General features: G+C 40.6%; 1 protein-coding gene across 1 annotated transcript in view; it reads left to right on the top strand.

Moving 5' to 3' along the window:
- Window positions 1-3,967: 3,967 nt before the first annotated feature.
- The window catches only part of pyroxd2 (pyridine nucleotide-disulphide oxidoreductase domain 2), a 30,953-nt gene continuing 14,298 nt past the window's right edge, over window positions 3,968-20,622 (top strand). The window contains exons 1-7 of the mRNA XM_038992128.1: window positions 3,968-4,167; window positions 12,218-12,237; window positions 12,366-12,459; window positions 12,676-12,749; window positions 16,210-16,365; window positions 16,615-16,768; window positions 16,920-16,981. Of these exons, the coding sequence (XP_038848056.1) occupies window positions 4,050-4,167; window positions 12,218-12,237; window positions 12,366-12,459; window positions 12,676-12,749; window positions 16,210-16,365; window positions 16,615-16,768; window positions 16,920-16,981 (678 nt within the window). The 5' untranslated portion in view covers window positions 3,968-4,049. The remainder of the gene's footprint in view (window positions 4,168-12,217; window positions 12,238-12,365; window positions 12,460-12,675; window positions 12,750-16,209; window positions 16,366-16,614; window positions 16,769-16,919; window positions 16,982-20,622) is intronic.

Raw genomic sequence — 20,622 nt, 5'->3', positions numbered from 1 at the left:
ATGGCCAGCGAAGAGCCCGGGTCTCAATCCCATTGAGCACGTCTGGGACCTGATGGATCGGAGGGTTAGGGCTAGGGCCATTCCCCCCAGAAATGTCCGGGAACTTGCAGGTGCCTTGGTGAAAGAGTGGGGTAACATCTCACAGCAAGTACTGGAAAATCTGGTGCAGTCGATGAGGAGGACAGGTGCAGTACTTAATGCAGCTGGTGGCCACACCAGATACTGACTGTTACTTTTGATTTTGACTCCCCCTTTGTTCAGGGACACATTATTAAATTTCTGTTAGTCACATGTCTGTGGAACTTGTTCAGTTTATGTCTCAGTTGTTGAATCTTGTTATGTTCATACAAATATTTACACATGTTAGGTTTGCTGAAAATAAACGCAGTTGACAGACATTTCTTTTTTTGCTGAGTTTATTACCGGTGTGATCCTATAGCCTACCTCAAATTTTGAAATATAATTTAAAACAACAATGCATTGGTAGGGCAATTCTGTCATGACTTCCGCCAAAGTTGATCCCTCTCCTTGTTCGGGCGGCGTTCGGCGGTCGAAGTCGCCGACCTTCTTGCCATCGCTGATCCTCTTTTCATTTTCCCTTGGTTTTGTCTTGTCTTGTATCACACCTGTTTCCAATCCCATTCATTACATGTTGTGTATTTAACCCTCTGTTCCCCCTCATTGTCCTTGTCGGTGATTGTTTGTTTGTAAGCTATGTGCAAGATATGTTCTGGTGTGCGACGGGTTTTGTACCCACTTGTATTATTTTGTATATTTTGTTTTTGAGCACATATTAAACTGCTCCGTTTATACCAAGTTCGATCTCCTGCGCCTGACTTCCCTGCCACCAGCACGCACCCTTACAAATTCAAGCAAAGCTAATATGCGATGATAATGTATTGGGCCTATAGATTACTGCACAAAACTCATTGCTACAGTTCTGTTTTTAATTGGTTAATGTTGCATAGGCTTACGTTTTTAAGTCATGTTTTTTTTTAAATCAGAGTGGTAGATCTTGGCTTGTATTTTGACTCAGAAAGTGGTCTTGACTGAGAAAAAGTTGGTGACCACTGTTCTAGTGTTTTCCCTGTTAACACTATCAAGGATTACCATTACTGTGGCAATTGTGATTGAATCAATGCAATATTAGCCACTTTCAATGCAGCATACCGAAACCAAACAACCTATTCAAGAGATTTTGTTGTAGGCAGAACTCATCGGAGTAGGATTCTATTGCATTGACATGCACTACTCAGCCCGTACTCTGCACAGACCGGTGCTGCATAAACAATCAGAGCTGGAGTAGGCCTAGTGTAGCACCCTGTATTATCGGCAAATTCAACAGCGTTTAAGAAATATATTACCTTCAACGGTGTTATCTTGTGATCAAGCCATCAATGTTTTGTGATTATTGGGGTCTTAAAAATGTTAGTTAATGGGTTAGCAATTAGCATGTTTGACATTTCAGTGGAGATACTACTACTATCAGCTTTTTGATAAGCGGTTTAGCAAAATAATAGGTCGGCATACGGTCCCCAGTTATTGGCCACCTTACACTTTTGTTCAATTACAAGATATATACGTTTAATTCTGTTTAAAAAAGAGACACCAACCTCGTATCCAAAGTATTTACTAGATAGTTGACTAGTTGGCTAGTCTTTGAGTAAAAAAAGACTTGCCTGTCAACTTTTCATTGCGTAGCCCCGTGTGCCCTCCTGTAGACTCTTAAAAATGATTTTTCACCAACATCTTCTTCAGTGTTTTAACCAAATAATGTCTCATTATCAGCTAGGATCACAACTTTATTTTAAGAATGTGAAATGTCAGAATAATAGTAGAGAGAATGATTCATTTCAGCTTTTATTTCTTTCATCACATTCACAGAGGATCAGAAGTTTACATACACTCAATTAGTATTTGGTAGCATTGCCTTTAAATTGTTTAACTCTGGTCAAACGTTTCGGGTAGCCTTCCACAAGCTTCCCACAATAAGTTGGGTGAATTTTGGCCCATTACTTCTGACAGAGCTTGTGTAACTGAGTCAGGTATGTAAGGCCTCCTTGCTCACACACATTTTTCAGTTCTGCCCACAAAGTTTCTATGGGATTGAGGTCAGGGCTTTGTGATGGCCACTCCAATAACTTGACTTTGTTGTCCTTAAGCCATTTTGCCACAACGTTGGAAGTATGCTTGGGGTCATTGTCCACTTGGAAGACACATTTGTGACCAAGCTTTAACTTCCTGACTGATGTCTTGAGATGTTGCTTCATTATATATACATAATTTTCCTCCCTTATGATGCTATCTATTTTGTGAAGTGCACCAGTCCCTCCTGCAGCAAAGCACCCCCACAACATGATGCTGCCACCCCCGTGCTTCACGGTTGGGATGGTGTTCTTCGGCTTGCAAGCCTCCCCTTTTCCCTCCAAACATAACGATGGTCATTATGGCCAAACAGTTCTATTTTTGTCTCATTAGACCAGAGGACATTTCTCCAAAAAGTACGATCTTTGTCCCCATGTGCAGTTGCAAACCGTAGTCTGGCATTTTTGTGGCGTTTTTAGAGCAGTGGCTTCTTCCTTGCTGAGCGACCTTTCAGGTTATGTCGATATAGGACTCGCTTTACTGTGGATATAGATACTTTTGTACCTGTTTCCTCCAGCATCTCCACAAGGTCCTTTGCTGTTGTTCTGGGATTGATTTGCACGTTTCGCACCAAAGTATGTTCATCTCTAGGAGACAGAACGTGTCTCCTTCCTGAGCGGTATGACGGCTGCGTGGTCCCATGGTGTTTATCCTTGTGTACTATTGTTTGTCCAGATGAACGTGGTCCCTTCAGGCGTTTGGAAATTGCTCCCAAGGATGAACCAGACTTGTGGAGGTCTACAATTGTTTTTCTGAGGTCTTGGCTGATTTCTTAAGATTTTCCCATAATGTCAAGCAAAGAGGCACTGATTTCGAAGGTAGGCCTTTAAATATATCCACAGGTACACCTCCAATTGACTCAAATGATGTCAATTAGCCTATCGAAAGCTTCTAACGCCATGACATCATTTTCTGGAATTTTCCAAGCTGTTTAAAGGCAAAGTCAATTTAGTGTATGTAAACGTCTGACCTACTCGAATTGTGATAGTGAGTTATAAGTGAAATAATCTGTCTGTAAACAATTGTTGGAAAAATGACTTGTGTCCTGCACAAAGTAGATGTCCTAACCGACTTGCCAAAACTATAGTTTGAAAGGAACTTCATCACTCACTGGAGACTTGAAAAGAACCTCACCCAGAGAGCTGTATGTCAGTGTGTGGTTAGACAGTCAAATCCTTAAAATAGACCATAGAAATACCAAGCTAGTTCTGGGACAGTTTAAGTCGTACCAAAAAATTTTATGCTCCTTGTTCTATCTGTGGTTGTACTCTACACAAAACTTATTTTAATTTGCTAGGTAAAGTGTAGACATTCTGTCTTTATAAGAAAATCAATATGATAGCCTATATACAGTAAAAAATGTTTTGTCTTTATCACACAAACACACCCATCTACTACTGGGTTCGAACCTGGTGTCCTGTACCACCAATGAACCATTTTGTATTTTCCTTTTAACTTTGCAATTTAATTGTGACATGAATCATGCATGCTGATTTGAAAATAAAAATGTATCATTTCTGGCACTGATCACCCTCAATAAGATTTCATTGATGTAACAGTGGATAAAGGATTGGTCACACACTATTGTAGGTGAATGTATAAATACAATCCAGTTTAAATACAGTATAGTAATAGAAAATCAACATTAGTATAGTAGAACTATAAGACAATCAGTTCCGTCAGTTCAATTAAATGAAGTTTCCCCTAGACGCTGATCAGTTTATGAGCTTTTTCATAAACGGTTGGGATCTGGATTGGGCAATAATAAACTGATCCTGGATCGGTACCTACGGGAAACTATGCTCAAGTAGGTGGAGCTTGTACGAGTTCAGTTCGGGCTACAGAGTTGCGTGGAGCAACGAAGAAAAACAAGGAATCCAGGAAAAGTTACAACCAAGTTTGTCATGGCTGCGACGGTGTGGACAGGCCGAACTCGGCAGGCAGTGACAACCCTAGGGACCGTGACAAGAGCCAGTCACTCAGCTGTCAAGTCTCACTACGACGCGGTGATCATCGGAGGAGGTAGGGGGACAAGGGGGACTGGCAAATGCTGCACCGGGCTGCATAGTGCAGGTTACGGGCTTTCCGATTCTAGTGCGGCGGTTACTTTTTTTCACGCCGCTTGTGCAATTTTGTTGACACAAAGTTGCAGGAGCGCTATACTTGTTCAATCTTGCTGATAATTTGTACGTTTTGTTTAACGGCTTTCTTAACGGTTCACAAAACTTAATTTTATGATAATGTAAGATAGGCAGGCTACAGTGACACAACAACACTGTTATAGGCTCATTTGGACTCGTTGGCCTCCCTCTATACATTGTTTTTTTAAATGCTTTGTTAAAACCAACCCAATTTTGGTTATTTTGTAACCCAGCGTTGGGTAAATATTGGACAGAACACACACTGGGTTATTTTGACCCAGCCAGTTGAGTTGCGTGAATAACCCAAAATATTCACTGTACAAAGACTCATATCTCCCTCACTAACTTTAAGCACCAGCTGTCAGAGCAGCTCACAGATCACTGCACCTGTACATAGCCCATCTGTAAATATCTCATCCCCATACTGTTATTTATTTATTTGTTTTGCTCCTTTGCACCCCAGTATCTCAACGTGCACATTCATCTTCTGCACATCTATCACTCCAGTGTTTAATTGCTAAATTGTAATTATTTTGCCACTATGGCCTATTTATTGCCTTACCTCCTTTATCTTACCTCATTTGCACACACTGCATATATACTTTTTCTATTGTTGTTGACTATATGTTTGTTTATTCCATGTGTAACTCTGTTGTTGTTTTTGTCGCACTGCTTGGCTTTATCTTGGCCAGGTCGCAGTTGTAAATGAGAACTTGTTCTCAACTAGCCTACCTGGTTAAATAAAGGTTAAATAAATAAAAAATTATAAAAAAACCTTATTATTAAGTAACTGCTTCCACAGGATTTGTTTTGTTTACTCAACTTTTCATTCCAAGTGTTACCTGAACTAAAACAATTGTTGGCCAAAACTTAGCTCCAACTTAAGAAAATGTAGGCCAAAATTCAGTCAACCTTTTTATTTCAAATGGTCTCATATGTTCATTCAACTAGAAAAGTATTATTTGGTTATCTTACCTAAAAAAGTCTGTGGAAGTAATTACACACACACACACACACACACACACACACACACACACACACACACACACACACACACACACACACACACACACACACACACCCCTTCAGACTTATTGACTTATTCCACATTTAGTTGTGTTACAGCATGAATTCAAAAATGATTGGATATATTTTTTTTTCTCACACCCATCTACACACCCTGTAATGACAAAGTGAAAACATATTTTTACACATTTTTGCAAACTTATTTAAAATTAAATACAGAAATATCTTATTTACATAAGTGTTCACACTGAGTCAATACTTTGTAGAAGCACATTTTTCAGCGATTACAGCTGTAAATCTTTCTGGGTAAGTCTCTAAGAGTTTTCCACACCTGGATTGTGCAACATTTCTCCATGATCTTTTTCTAAATTCTTCAAGCTCTATCAAATTGGTTGTTGATCATTTCTAAACAACCATTTTCAGGTCTTGCTATAGATTTTCAAGTAGATTTAAGTCAAAACTAACCTGGTTACTCAGGAACATGCACTGTCTTCTTGGTAAGCAACTCCAAAGTAGATATAGCTTTGTGTTTTTGGTTATTGTCCTGCTGAAAGGTAAATTAATCTCCCAGTGTCTGGTGGACAGCAGACAATACAAGGTTTTCCTCTAGGACTTTGCCTGTGGTTAGCTCCATTTTTTTATCCTGAAAACTCCCCAGTCCTTAACGATTACAAGCATACCCTTGGGGCGGCAGGTAGCCTAGTGGTTAGAGCATTGGACTAGTAACCGAAAGGTTGCAAGATCGAATCCCCGAGCTGACTAGGTACAAATCTGTCATTCTGCCCCTGAACAAGGCAGTTAACCCACTGTTCCTAGGCTGTCATTGAAAATAAGAATTTGTTCTTAACTGACCTGCCTAGTTAAAAAAAGGTAAAAAAATAAAAATACCCATAACATGATGCAGCCACCACTATGCTTTAAAATATGGAGAGTGGTAGTCAGTAATGTTTTTTATTTATTTGCCCCAAACATAGCACTCACAGCTGTAATTAAATCAAATCAAATTTGATTTGTCACATGCGCCGAATATAACAGTGAAATGCTTACTTACGAGCCCCTAACCAACAATGCAGTTTAAAAAAAAATACGGATAAGAATAAGAGAAAAGTAACAAGTCATTAAAGAGCAGCAGTAAAATAACAATAGCGAGACTATATAAAGTGGGGTACCGATACAGAGTCAATGTGCGGGGCCACCGGTTAGTTGAAGTAGTATGTACATGTAGGTAGAGTTATTAAAGTGACTATGCATAGATGACAAAGGTGATTATATCATTAACATGTATTGACTCAGGGGTGTGACATTTCTGTATTTAAGTTTCAATAAATTTGCAAAAATGTCTAAAAACACGTTTTCACTTTGTCATTATGGGGTATTGTGTGTAGATAAGTGAGAAAAAAATATATTTTGAATTCAGGCTCTAACACAACAAAGTGTGGAATAAGTCAAGGGGTATGAATGCTTTCTGAAAGCACTGTAAAGTAGAAACAAAAAGTATGATATACTGTATAGTCAAATGTACTAATATGATGATGATTATTATGATTATAATTCTGTTAGGTTCTAAATTCTGGTTCAATAATCTATACGGATACCAAAGAAAGCTCAGGCTAGAATTATTCACCTGACTGGGTTATGCAGCTGCAAGAACACATACAAAGTTACAAGCACATGTATTCATAACCTCCGACTAGCCCCCCCCCCCCCCCCCTTCCCAGCTAGACCCCCCTTCGGTGTCTAGAATGAACAACCAGTCTTTATTGCTGGGCAGGTGTTCTTACTCCTCCACACCTTTCACAGATTTTCAAATCAGTCAGGAGAGGCCTTGAGTTAGGGAGTACACATTCTTGCAGTCCACTAGATAATTACTCTTCTCGTACACAAAGAGTTTAAACCTAACTTTACTTTAAATCCCTAAGATTATATTAAAACTGTATATTCATATTAAGAGTATATAATGGAATAAAAGAGTAAAGATATATTGTAGCAACTGTTCTATAACACTATCAACTCGAACTCCAGACAAATGGCTCGTATTCAACTCTTATGGAATCATTCTTGCCCTCAGATACAGGCCCCCTTTGTATTTTCCCTTTCCCCAAATACAATGCACATAGATCATTCCATCTGACCCATAACACAATAATTACTACTGCTTGGCTAATTTTACAATTATATTAAAATGGGCTCAGGTCCATCTGATATTGACAAGATCAGAGATGTACTGTATGTTAAGCTTATTGGTCGTGTACACAGATTAGCAGATGCTACAGCAGGTGCAGCGAAATGCTTGTGTTTCTAGTAATATAATATAAATAGAGAGCAATAGTAATTAGTGATGCACCGATATGACATTTTTGTCCGATACCGATATCCAATATTTTCCTTGCCAAAAAAACGATACCGATACTTAAAATTTTTGCGGCCTTTTAAGCATTCTAGTACAGATAAATAGTTAATACACACACATGGATGCAGCGGTCTAAGGCACGGCATCTCCGTGCAAGAGGCGTCACTACAGTCCCTGGTTCGATTCCAGGCTGTATCACATCCGGATGTGATTGGGAGTCCCATAGGGCGGTTCACAATTGGCCCAGCGTCGTCTGGGTTTGGCCGGGGTAGACTGTCATTGTAAAGAAGAATTTGTTCTTAACTGACTTCAATTTCAATAGGCGAACAACAAATTGCAACCTAGCTAATACTTACTCACAAGGATTCCTAAATCATTGCTAAGAATAATGAAAATGACTGCAGTTTCTACTGGTCATTGTTTTCAGGCTGGTTGTATTGCTGCTAGCTAGGTACCAAGCTAAAGCTAGCTACCCCAGAAGTTGCGGTCAAACAAATTATGCTTTATTACCAACACATTGTTCGTGGCCGGTGTTTGCAGACTTTATTGTACAGCTTTGACAGTGCTACTGTATATTTTTTTACACGCAAAGACCCAAACGGCGTTCCATAGTATGTATGTTGTGAAGCTAATAGCAGTGACGCACGCTATTGCTGTGTAACTCCGGTAGGGCAACATCTGAAAAATAACACACTTGGTAGGGTGTACCGGTGCTCGACCAGTTGGAGAAAGCCAACATCACCCACAACAGAGAGAAGGTTGATTGTCAAGGGAAATTAATTCCATTATCTTGACTTTAATGGGTTTCAGCCTTTAAGTTGTCGCACTGAAATTTTCTTACTCTTTAAAATGACTGCTCGACTTGATGACTGCTCGATCCACACAGCAGACATTGTGGGCTAGGTTAGTAATGCTGTGTTGCATGTATAGCGCAAAATTTTACGTGGCGTCATTACGTCATGTACCTACGTTATATAGGTATGCACGTCAGCTTTGACATCGGTTTTGCACATCGACATTAACTACACATCGGCCGATACCGAGGTTGGCATTTTTAGCTAATATCGGCTGATTCCTATAGATATAGTAATCGCATATTTTTGTAGGCACTAACTCCGCCATGGTCGTTGAACAAAGCCTATGGGAAAATGTATGGAGATTTCATAGGGTTTTTGGATAAACGCCCAAAATAAGGTCTGTGGTAAACAGGCTTAAGAGACCTTATACGTTACGTTTGTTCTATGAGATAATCTTCATCATGTAGCGTCACTTTTTGTGAATTTTGAAGCATTTGTGTAAAAAATAAAACAACGCACATAATTCATAAAGGTTATGAATTATAAAGGCTTTATTCTTGTCAGCATTTATTCCAAAACCCTATTCTTTCCGCATTCGTTTTGCCCATAGGAATGGCTGAACAAACCAGAGGTAAATCATTTCTGGTTTTTAGGACTACAAGCTGGCGAGCTCTATACTATACAATACAATTAACAAAAGAGAAGAGAATCATATCAAAAGTAATGTGAGCATTACATTGTGAAAGGCAATTACTTTATATGAAAATGTATTACAATGTGAAACATGTATTTCTAGATGAAACAATGATTAAGTTTGGTGACAAAGTGACTGATTTTGTGTGTTGCACTAAGTCAATTGAAAATGTGGTTAAGAGTTTTGAAACAACTGCCTTTTTGTTTTGAGGTTCGTACTAAGAGTTGTGTAAATATACCACATACTTGTGAAAATTGCACCAAAGCGATAAAAACTAATAGTAGATATTGAATATCACTTGACATTCAACATTTTATTTAATCCAATGGCAGGTTGTGAGCATGTTGAGAAGTATTTCAGTGTTACAGTTACATTATCCTTATACAGTACATATGTAGGACATTTAATAGTAGAAAAGGGTATTGTAAAGCAGTTGGCTACAGTAAAAACAGAGCATAGTGTTTTATGCCATTTCTGCCACATGCAACATTGTACAACATCCCCTTTTCTACTTGACTTGTCAACTGATACAGTATCGCTTTTCTCTGTGTGATAAGAGACAGGCAATAATACCCGAGAAACCAGTGTTTGGAGGATATATTGGCATGGTGTTGTTAGGCCGAGACGAAGTCCATTCATTATCTGAATTTCATTGATACACCGGCTTCTCCAAACACCGGCTTCTCCAAAAACAGGCTTCTCCAAACACAGGCTTCTCTGAATTTATTCATACTATTCCATCCTTCCACAATTAGGGCTGTTGCGGTGACTGTTTTACCGCCACACAGGCGGTCATGAGTCATGAAGGCAGTCAAATACCCATTGGTTCGTTCTAAATGTTCCGTTACCATGCTGGCAATGTTCTTATCCCTTGCTTTCTAGCTAGCCAAATTTGACTAACAGAGTCATGCAAACAGTGCAGCCAAAATACCACCAAGTAGCTGCATTTGTATGTTTTTTACAATGATACAGCCATAACAATGAGCTAATGAGGTGCAATTTTGCCTGCCGTGGAACATTTGTACTCTAGCCACTGTTGAGAGGAGCTAGCCAACTACACAGCTAACATAATCACTTAAAACTGAAGCTGGAAAGACAGCAAACTAGCTGAATTTCCTTTCATTTGACCTGTTTTTCTATTGACATTTCTTTGTACACATCCATAAAAATGATGCTGATTCATGATATCGACTGGCTGAGAAAAGTTGCCTGCCTGTCTCTTGTCCCGACTCCCGACACGTTCATTACTATGAGACAGCTGGAGATCGAATTTCAATATTGAAATAATGTTGCAGATGTCAGAGAGACAGAAAGGTTTCTATAAATCTCCTCTGTCGAAAACCAAATGCCAGTCTAAAAGAAATGGGAGATAATGTCTATATGCTTTTTAGAGTGGAGATCAAGTTTATAAATTGCATGGCTGGGCTGATGAGACAGTGGATTGCGCAGTGAGATGGAACAGAGAATAGGCATTTCAATGTCATAGCCCAGGTGGTGGTAACTTGTGGAATAACCTAACGTAGCAGGTTTAAAATAAACGCCTGAAACTAGATCCCCTACATAACTGTCCTTGACGAGAAAAAAAAACTGTTGAGATGTTCTCTTCTGCACTGTTCAACCAATCCAGTAAATATGGAGTGTCGCCTTGTTAACGTCCAAAAGCGGAAGTCACAGGCTCTCTTTCCATTTCCCCTGAAAATTGGTTGTTGAGGCATTGGCAGAGACTACTTGTGGACTAGACACCGGCTTGAATGCGGTTTTAACCAACCAATCAGCAACCAGTCTTTCCACTTTGTCCTACTGAAACACACTGGCTGATAGAGAATTATGATGTAGTATTTACAGCCACTCATACACTTCTGTAAGCCACATTAAAGCTTCAAAATCTTATCATATGATAACAACAAAACAGAACAGCTGAACCTGAATGACATTTACTTTCACGGGTGGCCAACAATGACTGAAAGCCACGCCCATACTAAGCCATGCCTTCAGTCTTCTGAGCTGACCTGCTGGTTCATATCCATATCCATTTCATATCCATAACCCATTTATTTTTTTAGTATAACAAAGACTGTTTGTGCTTGAACAATTTATTTATTTATTTATATATATATATATATATAGGTTATATATATATATATATATATATATATATATATATATATAACCTAGCTTTCTTTTAAATAACTAATTCACAGACATCTGTTCAATACTTTTTTTCTGAGCTCAATGCGCTCATTGCACATTTTTTCCAGAGATAAATCAGATCCAGACTGAATTGTGCAGTGTAGTAGGGAGTTGTGGTTTCCAATAGGCCAATGTTCTACATAGTTTAGCCCATAAAACTTCGTAATTAAGTACAATTACCACGAACCATTGTGAATCTACTGTCCGGTCTGTGTTTCTTTTACACCTGCTACGGAAGAGAGAAGAATGCGCGATCGTGAGGTGATATAGAGAGCAGCTGTTGCTTCAAAAGGTATCTCTACCTGAAAGTACAGTATCTAAGTGATTGATAGTTGGTATTCAGTAGTATGCCTTATTTTGAAGAACTACAAAATAGTGATTTTGTCAGATAGCATAAGCAGCAGCTCTGTAGAGGTGAGATTACTTGGAATGAAATAATAAAGTAATCAAATAAAACAAATGTAATATGCACAACAACTGAAATATCTTATTGAAGTAATGTTACTAAATGATGGTTAATAAGTGATGAGCAGTAATGGGCAGTCACTACCATCATGAGACTTTTATTGTTTTATTCTGTGTTGTTAAACTCCTTCAACCCACATAATACAAAGTGCATTTAATGTTTAAAAAATGATCGAAACTAAAATTGAAAAACCGTGATTATTTTTTAATAATCGAACCGAAATTGACCTAAAAAACACTAATCGCTCAGCACTAGTGGATGAGAAACAATGGACAGGAGCCAAATTAGATTAATAGTTTCTGCAAATGTGGATACTGTCAATATATTGTTGCTGGATTTACTATAGCAATCAGGGCACTAGTATCTTTATAAACAGATGTTTGACACTCATATCATTTTTCATTGTAGGACACAATGGACTGGTAGCGGTAAGTGGATATTTGCTTATCCAAATATATCCATCTCCATGAATGTGTGACATATCAAACTTAACTTACGTGTGTGTGTCTACATGCAGTTTGTTAATAGTTGTGTGGGTGTGTGTGTGTATTCACAGGCAGCCTATCTGCAGAAGGGTGGGCTGAAGACAGTAGTTCTGGAACGCAGACACGTTCTGGGAGGGGCGGCAGTGTCGGAGGAAATCATCCCAGGTGAGGTTCACTCTCTCTGGTAACAGACTCCTGCTACAGAGGGTCCCTCTGGAGGTCATGGTAGTGCAGCAGGGTGTTCAGTAGAGTCAACACAGATGCAAAAAGAGTAGAACATCTGCTCTCACAGAAAAAAATGTGTGTTCTTGTTGTAGAAGCTCAAGTTGTTAACTATGTAGTTAATGTGTTTCCTTTTCATGTCTGTATGTCTGTCTGCAGGTTTCCATTTCTCCCGGTGTTCCTATCTCCTCAGCCTGCTCAGACCACACATCTTCAGAGACCTGGAGCTCAAGGTGAATGACCAGCCATCATACTTGATATATCAGTGATCTTCTATGTAACGTCTATGGTGACCCACAGGGTGTGCAGGCTTTTGAAAGAATGAATTGATCATTATGTCTTTGAATATTTGAATAAATCAGGGGTGTTACAGTGCCTATCACAAGTATTTCATCACATTTTATTGTGTTACAAAGTGGGATTAAATTAATTTAATTGTAATTTTGTGTCAACGATCTACATAAAATACTCTGTAATGTCAGTGGAAGATTAATGAAAAATAAAACAGTAATATATCTTGATTAGATAAGTATTCACCCCCCCTGAGTCAATACATGTTAGAAACACGTTTGGCAGGGATTACATCTGTGAGTCTTATTAGGTTAGTCTAAGCACGTTGTACACCTGGATTGTGCAATATTTGCCCATTTATTATTTTAAAAATTCTTAAAGTTCTGTCAAGGTGTTTGGGATCATGGCTATACAGCAAGTCTTGTCATAGATGTTCGAGCTGATTTAAGTCAAAATGGTAACTTGGCCACTCGGGAACATTCCCTGTCTTCTTGGTAAACAACTCCAGTATAGATTTGGCCTTGTTTTTTAGGTTATTGTCATGCTGAAAGGTCTGATGTAAAGCAGACTGAAGCATGTTTTTCTCAAGGATTTTGCCTGTGCTTAGCTCCATCCCGTTTCTCTTTATCCTAAAAAAACTCCCCAGTCTTTGCCGATGTCAAGCATACCCATACCATGATGCAGCCACCACCATGCTATTCTGTGTATTTTTATATATTTTTTCTCTGTCATTTAGGTGATTATTGTGGAGTCACTACAATGTTGTTGATCCATCCCCAGTTTTCTCTCACCATAGGCATTGAACTCTGTAGCTGTTTTTAAATCACCACCATCCCTGAGCAGTTTCCTTCCTGTCCTGCAGTTCAGAAGGCCAACTGTTTATTTGTGTCTGGGTGGTTTAATACATAATCCACAGCATACTTATTAACTTGACCTTGCTTAAAGAGATATTCAAAGTCTGCTTATTTTTAGTGTTACCCATCTACCAATCACTGCTCTTCTTTATCAGGCTTTCGAAAAGCTCCCTGGCTTTGTAGATGAATCTGTGCTTGAAGTTCAATTGTCACGCCCTGACCATAAAGAGCCTTTTTATTCTCTATGTTGGTTAGGTCGGGGTGTGACTAGGGTGGGTAATCTAGGTTGTTTTATTTCTATGTTGGCCTGGTATGGTTCCCAATCAGAGGCAGCTGTTTATCGTTGTCTGTGACTGGGGATCATATTTAGGCAGCCATTTCCCCACTGTGTTTTGTGGGATCTTGTTTATGTGTAGTTGCCTGTGAGCACTCCATAGCTTCACATGTCGGTTGCTCTTTATAGTTTTTTTTGTGCGGTTCACTTCTAATAAAATGTCGAACCGATTTCACGCAGCGCTTTGGTCCGAATGTTATTACGACGATCGTGACATCAATACTTGACTGAGGGACCTTACAGATGTAGTACAGTTGAAGTCGGAAGTGTACATACACTTAGGTTGGAGTCATTAAAACTCATTTTTCAACATATTCAACTCCACATATTTCTTGTTAACAAACTATAGTTTTGGCAAATCGGTTAGGACATCTACTTTGTGCATGACACAAGTCATTTTTCCAACAATTGTTTACAGCCAGATTATTTCACTTATAATTCGCTGTATCACAATTCCAGTGGGTCAGAAGTTTACATACACTAAGTTGACTGTGCCTTTAAACAGCTTGGAAAATTCCAGAAAATGATGTCATGGCTTTAGAAGCTTCTGATAGGCTAATTGACATCATTTAAATCAATTGGAGGTGTACCAGTGGATATATTTCAAGGCCTACCTTCAAACTCGGTGCCTCTTTGCTTGACATCATGGGAAAATCAAAAGAAATCAATCAAGACCTCAGAAAACCAATTGTAGACTTCCACGAGTCTGGTTCATCCTTGGGAGCTATTTCCAAACGCCTGAAGGGACCACGTTCATCTGTACAAACAATAGTACGCAAGTATAAACACCATGGGACCACGCAGCAGTCATACCGCTCAGGAAGGAGACGCGTTCTGTCTCCTAGAGATACTTTGGTGCGAAACGTGCAAATCAATCACAGAACAACAGCAAATGACCTTGTGAAGATGCTGGAGGAAACAGGTACAAACGTATCTAACGCCACAGTAAAATGAGTCCTATATCGGCCGCTCAGCAAGGAAGAAGCCACTGCTCCAAAACCGCCATAAAAAAGCCAGACTACGTTGTGCAACTGCACATTGGGACAAAGATCGTACTTTTTGGAGAAATGTCCTCTGGTCTGATGAAACAAAAATAGAACTGTTTGGTCATAATGACCATTGTTATGTTTGGAGGAAAAAGGGGGAGACTTGCAAGCCGAAGAACACCATCCCAACCGTGAAGCACTGGGGTGGCAGCATCATGTTGACACTTCACAAAATAGATGGCATTATGAGGAGGAAAACTACGTGGATATATTGAAGCAACATCTCAAGACATCAGTCAGGAAGTTAAAGCTTGGTCGCAAATGGGTCTTCCAAATGGACAATGACCCCAAGCATACTTCCAAAGTTGTGGCAAATGGCTTAAGGACAACAAAGTCAAGGTATTGGAGTGGCCATCACAAAGCCTTGACCTCAATCCCATAGAAGATTTGTGGCAGAACTGAAAAAGCGTGTGCGAGCAAGGAGGCCTACAAACCTGACTCAGTTACACCAGCTCTGTCAGGAGGAATGGGCCAAAATTCACCCAACTTATTGTGGGAAGCTTGTGGAAGGCTACCTGAAACGTTTGACCCAAGTTAAACATTTTAAAGGCAATGCTGCCAAATACTAACTGAGTGTATGTAAACTTCTGACCCACTGGGAACGTGATGAAAGAAATAAAAGCGGAAATAAATCATTCTCTCTACTATTATTCTGACACTTCACATTCTTAAAATATAGTGGTGATCCTAACTGACCTAAAACAGGGAATTTTTACTCCGATTAAATGTTAGGAATTGTGAAAAACTGAGTTTAAATGTATTTGGCTAAGGTGTATGTAAACTACCGACTTCAACTGTATGTATGGGGGACAAAGGAAGGGGTAGTCATTCAAAAATCATTACAACCCCTATTGTGTCATACAGAGTGAGTCCATGTAACTTATTATGCAATTTTGTTAAAACAGATTTTACTCCTGAACTAATTTAGGCTTGCCTAAACAAAGGGGGTAAATACTTATGCAATAACTATATTTTAGGTATTTAATTTGTAAAAATGTGTAGAATTTTCTTTTCACTTTGACATTATGGAGTATTTTGTGTTGATCAATGACAAAACAAAAGTTCAATTAAATCTATGTAGTTCAATCTGTAGCGCAACAAAATGTGAAATACACCCAAGGGGGGTGAATACTTATGATACCCACTGTGTGTGTGTGTGTGTGTTCAGAAACATGGACTGAAGCTGTACATGCGGGACCCCCATGCCTTCACCCCAATGTTGGAGGAGGGGGTAGGGGGTCTCCCCCCTCGGTCTCTACTGCTGGGCTCAGACCTGGCCATGAACCAGAGGGAGATCGGCAAGTTCTCTGAGACAGACGCCAAGGTGGGTAGCAATATAAGATAGACAGCTTACTGTACAGATGCTGTTTATTGTTGATGTTAGCTCACTTAGCTCTATTAGCTAGTACTCAGTAGGCTACAGTAAAAGGAGGAAATGGAGGGGAGTAGTGATTGTTTTCCCCTCTCCTTGTTATGTAATTAACAGTAACTCTTTCTGTGCCTCTCCCTTTCCCTCTCCCATTCTCCCTCTTTGCCTCTCCCTTTCCCCTCCTACCCCTCTGCCCTACTCCAGGCGTACCCAGAGTTTATAACCCACCTGGATAAGTTAGCTGTGGCCATCCATCCCCTCCTGGACTCGCCCCCAGTAGACATCGCAGGGTTAACCGGCGGGGCCCTGAGGAGGAGGATGGCAGCACTGAGGAGTGCCTTGCCCCTTGTCCAATGTGGTACTAAGTTGTTTTCCTACACGTTTGTAGGGTGAATAAACACAGCTGAAATGTTAAATAACTACTGTATTATTTATAATACAATACATCTGTTTTTTATTTTTCAATATATTACATAATAATATTCACCTGTTCTGTTGTATGTTTACAGGCCTGAAACTGGGCAAGAACATTCCAGACTTCTATGAGATCGTAACTGCACCAATAATGAAGGTTGATAGACCACCTATATCACTTTGTTTCTTTCACTTATCATCGCTTCCATTTAGACTATGATTAGTAGAATGATGTGAGTTGGCCTACTCACACTCTCCAGTACCACCTTACTTAACAGGCATGGGTCCATTCAGACTGAATTTCTGCTGTGTAACTCCTGTGTTCCCTTTCAGTATATACTATGGGGAGTCAACGACCAATCATATTCACCTGAAGTAAACTGAAATCATGCCCAACGGGCCAATGGATGCAGAGTTTGCCCTCGGAAGCTCCACCTTCCTGGCTATAATACCAGGGGTCGCATTCATTTCCTAAATTCTCAGCTCTTTAGCTGGCCTGAAGGAAGAACGTGTCACGCAATTGACAAACTTTTCAGATGCCGTTCCAGCAGGACAGCTCCTCTCAGACCCTGAAGTATTACGACAGCTCCTCTGGCACTTTATTGGGCCAGCCCTGTGTGATGAAGGTCACCAGCTTGGAGAGAGTGGGGTCGTCTGCTGATGCCTTCTGGAGCTCCTGCAGTGTTGGAGTGGAGTGGGGAAATCCCCTCGGCAGAGAGGTGAAATCACACAAAGTCAATGGCAGGGGTGGAGAAAAAACACTTTTCTCCATTGAGAGTGAGGTTGTGTTGTGCCAGTGCAGTGAAAACGCTGTGTAGGTGCACATCATGGACCCTGATGGTAGGCCTGTGAACAACGATATCATCGAGGTAGATGGCCACCCCTGGGATCCCCGCGTAGAAAGACATCAAGATCTTTTGGAAGCAGCTGGGGGCAGAGCTGAATCCAAATGCCATGCGCTTGTAGCGGAAGACCCCTAAGTGGGTGATGAACGCTATGAGGTTGTGGCTGCTTCGGTGTAGCAGCACCTGTAGGTATCCCTGGAGCTGTAGAACAGGGCAGTGAACTCTTCTGCAGGGGGTATTTGTCTGGGATGATGGCCATATTTGCTGCTCTAAGGTCCACACAGGTGGAATGATCTCTTTTTTAACACCACCAGGTTTGCGATCCAGGGGGATGCATCAATAGCCTCGATGATGTCTTCCTCTAGCTGGCACCGGAGCTCGGCATCGATGTCTGCATGCAGGGCCAGTGGGACACATCGTAGAGGTTGTATGATGGGGGTCTCTCCACTTGAGGGTGGGGCGTCTGCGTGTATAGGGTCTGAGCAGAGCGGTCCGTGTCAGTGAGAGCAAGAGGCTGGAGAGGGGAGGCTGGCTTTGCAGCAGATTCTGCAGTGGACTCCACTTGGAAAGCTAACTGGAGTGCCTTTGCCAGTGACAAATCATCAGGTTCAAGTAACAGTCTTTCACGTACTTTCTTGTTGTTTGTATGCTCGATAAGTTGGTCATGTACCATTTCCTCCTGCAGTGCCCCAAATTTACACGAGCTAGCTAAGCCCCGTAGATTTGCCACACACTGGTGTACAGACTCACCAGGCAGCTGATGGTGCCGTCGGAACAGAAACCGATGGAGAAGGGCACTTTGGGGTGTAGAGAAGTGTCTCTCCAAGAGAGCCACAGCATCAGCATAACCGAGTGTCCCGAACACACACTGTCCCTCTGCTCCTAGGCAGTGTAACAGCAGTTCTTTTAGACTAGCATCACTCACGTCTTGTAAGCCCAGTGCAGTAATGTACGTTTCAAAAGATGGAATCCATTGAGTCCATGGAACCGGGGGCTCACCAAGCAGAGCGAGGAAGGGAGAGGGTGGTGGTAGGGAAAATTCAGCCATCCTAGTAGCCAAATGTTGAGTTTGAAGGTTAGAAACAACCACAGGTGTTAGAGCTAACTGTACTTGTTTAGTCATAACGTCAACTGAACAATACAGAACGTGGGGTGTAACGTAACCCTAGGGTCAACCACTGTAACAATAACATCTCGCATGACTGTTCTACTGTATAGACATAACAATTATCACTTGTGAATGATGTATTATCACTTGTGAGTGATGCCCAGCTTGTGCAGTAAGGCAAGAAACAGCACATGCCTTTTTTGGGGTCATTTTTTCCCCCAAATCATAGTCACACACATCGTGTAGCCTATCCCATAGGCCTATATGTTTTGATAAGGTTTGTATCACAATTAAAGTGGCCAAATAACTCCAAACGTAGCGTATAAGCCTAAGACCCCCTGGAACATGGTTAGAGGTTAGAGAGCACATAGCCTACAGAGCCTAGTGAAATGTGTTCTTATAAACTCAGTCATTGCGCAATCGCGTGTGAAAACAGTTTTGACTGGACACTATTTAAAAGAGGATCCTAGCTTTCCCATGCTGTGGTATTTATTTCATTTTCATCATTTAACAGATGCTCTTATCCAGAGAAACTGAGGTTAAGTGCCTTGCTCAAGGGCAAATCAACAGATGTTTCACCTAGTCAGCTGGGGATTTGAACCAGCAACCTTTCAGTTACTGGTCCAATGCTCTTAACCACTAGGCTACCTGCCTAGTCAATTCTTAAGATTAAGCACATTAATCCGCTTTACAACCGGTGTAGCCTAACTGGCATACATAGGCGACGAGTGAGTTTCAAGTCTGGAGAAGATCATTTTCACCATAAAAATGCACCTTTATGGCTTCCTAAGTGGTGCAGCGGTCTAAAGCACTGCTTTGCAGTGCTAGAGGCATCATTACAGACCCGGGTTCGATCCCGGGCTGTGTCATGATCGGGCAGCGCACAATTGGCCCAGCGTCATCCGGGTTAGGGGAGGGTTTGGCCGGGGGTGCTTTACTTGGCTCATCGCCCTCTAGCGACTACTTGTGGTGGGCCGGGAACCTGCAGGCTGATCTCAGTTGTCAGTTGAACAGTGATTCCTCCGACACATTGGTATGGCTGGCCTCCGGGTTAAGCGGGCGGGTGTTAAAGAAGCTCAGTTTGGTGGGTAATGTTTTGGAGGACACATGACTCGACCTTCACCTCCCGAGCCAAATGCAGAGTTGCAGACAAGATCAAAATTGGGGAGAAAAAGGGGCTAAAATACAACAAAAAATAATAATAATAAAGCACCTTTATAATAAAGAATTACATGCATAATCGCATTTATGTAAGATTGCCTATTATTCCTAATGTGATGAGTAGATTGGATAGTCATAATTTAGGCTAATACTATAACGCAATCACTGTTTGCAACAAAAAGAAAATGTTCAATGCATGGCTGAGCTCATGTAGCATAGAGCAGGCTATATCAGATACATTTCTTCTTTCTTTGCATGGGAAAAATGTGGCCTTTTATAAACACATTTCATGCAATTCTACTACACTTTATATGACTGGAGACATTAGCAGAATATGTTTTATAGGACAAATTATATGGTAGCCTACTGCTGACGGTGACAAAAAGGTACATAAAAACGACGTTGTCCATATAATAGGCCTACGAGAAGGGGAGATACTAATAGAATATGATATCCATCTACACTGGAGGAGGAAATTATTGTCCAAAAACAAACTTTTAAGTATCACTGACCCAACAATGATAAATAGTGAATATGTGCAGCGTGCATATTGCAGATGCTCTCCGCCGGTGGCAATAAGATAGGCTATACTTTTTGTTCGCTCAATTAAATTGAGAATTTTGATAACTAATAGACATGAGTATTTTCATTGTTTTCTCTTTACAGCACCACCATTTGCTTTCC

Source organism: Salvelinus namaycush, chromosome 4 (genome assembly GCF_016432855.1).
Source record: "Salvelinus namaycush isolate Seneca chromosome 4, SaNama_1.0, whole genome shotgun sequence".
Lineage (NCBI taxonomy): Eukaryota > Metazoa > Chordata > Actinopteri > Salmoniformes > Salmonidae > Salvelinus > Salvelinus namaycush.
The sequence above is the reverse complement of the archived record's forward strand: the minus strand, read 5'-3'. Positions and strand labels throughout refer to the sequence as shown.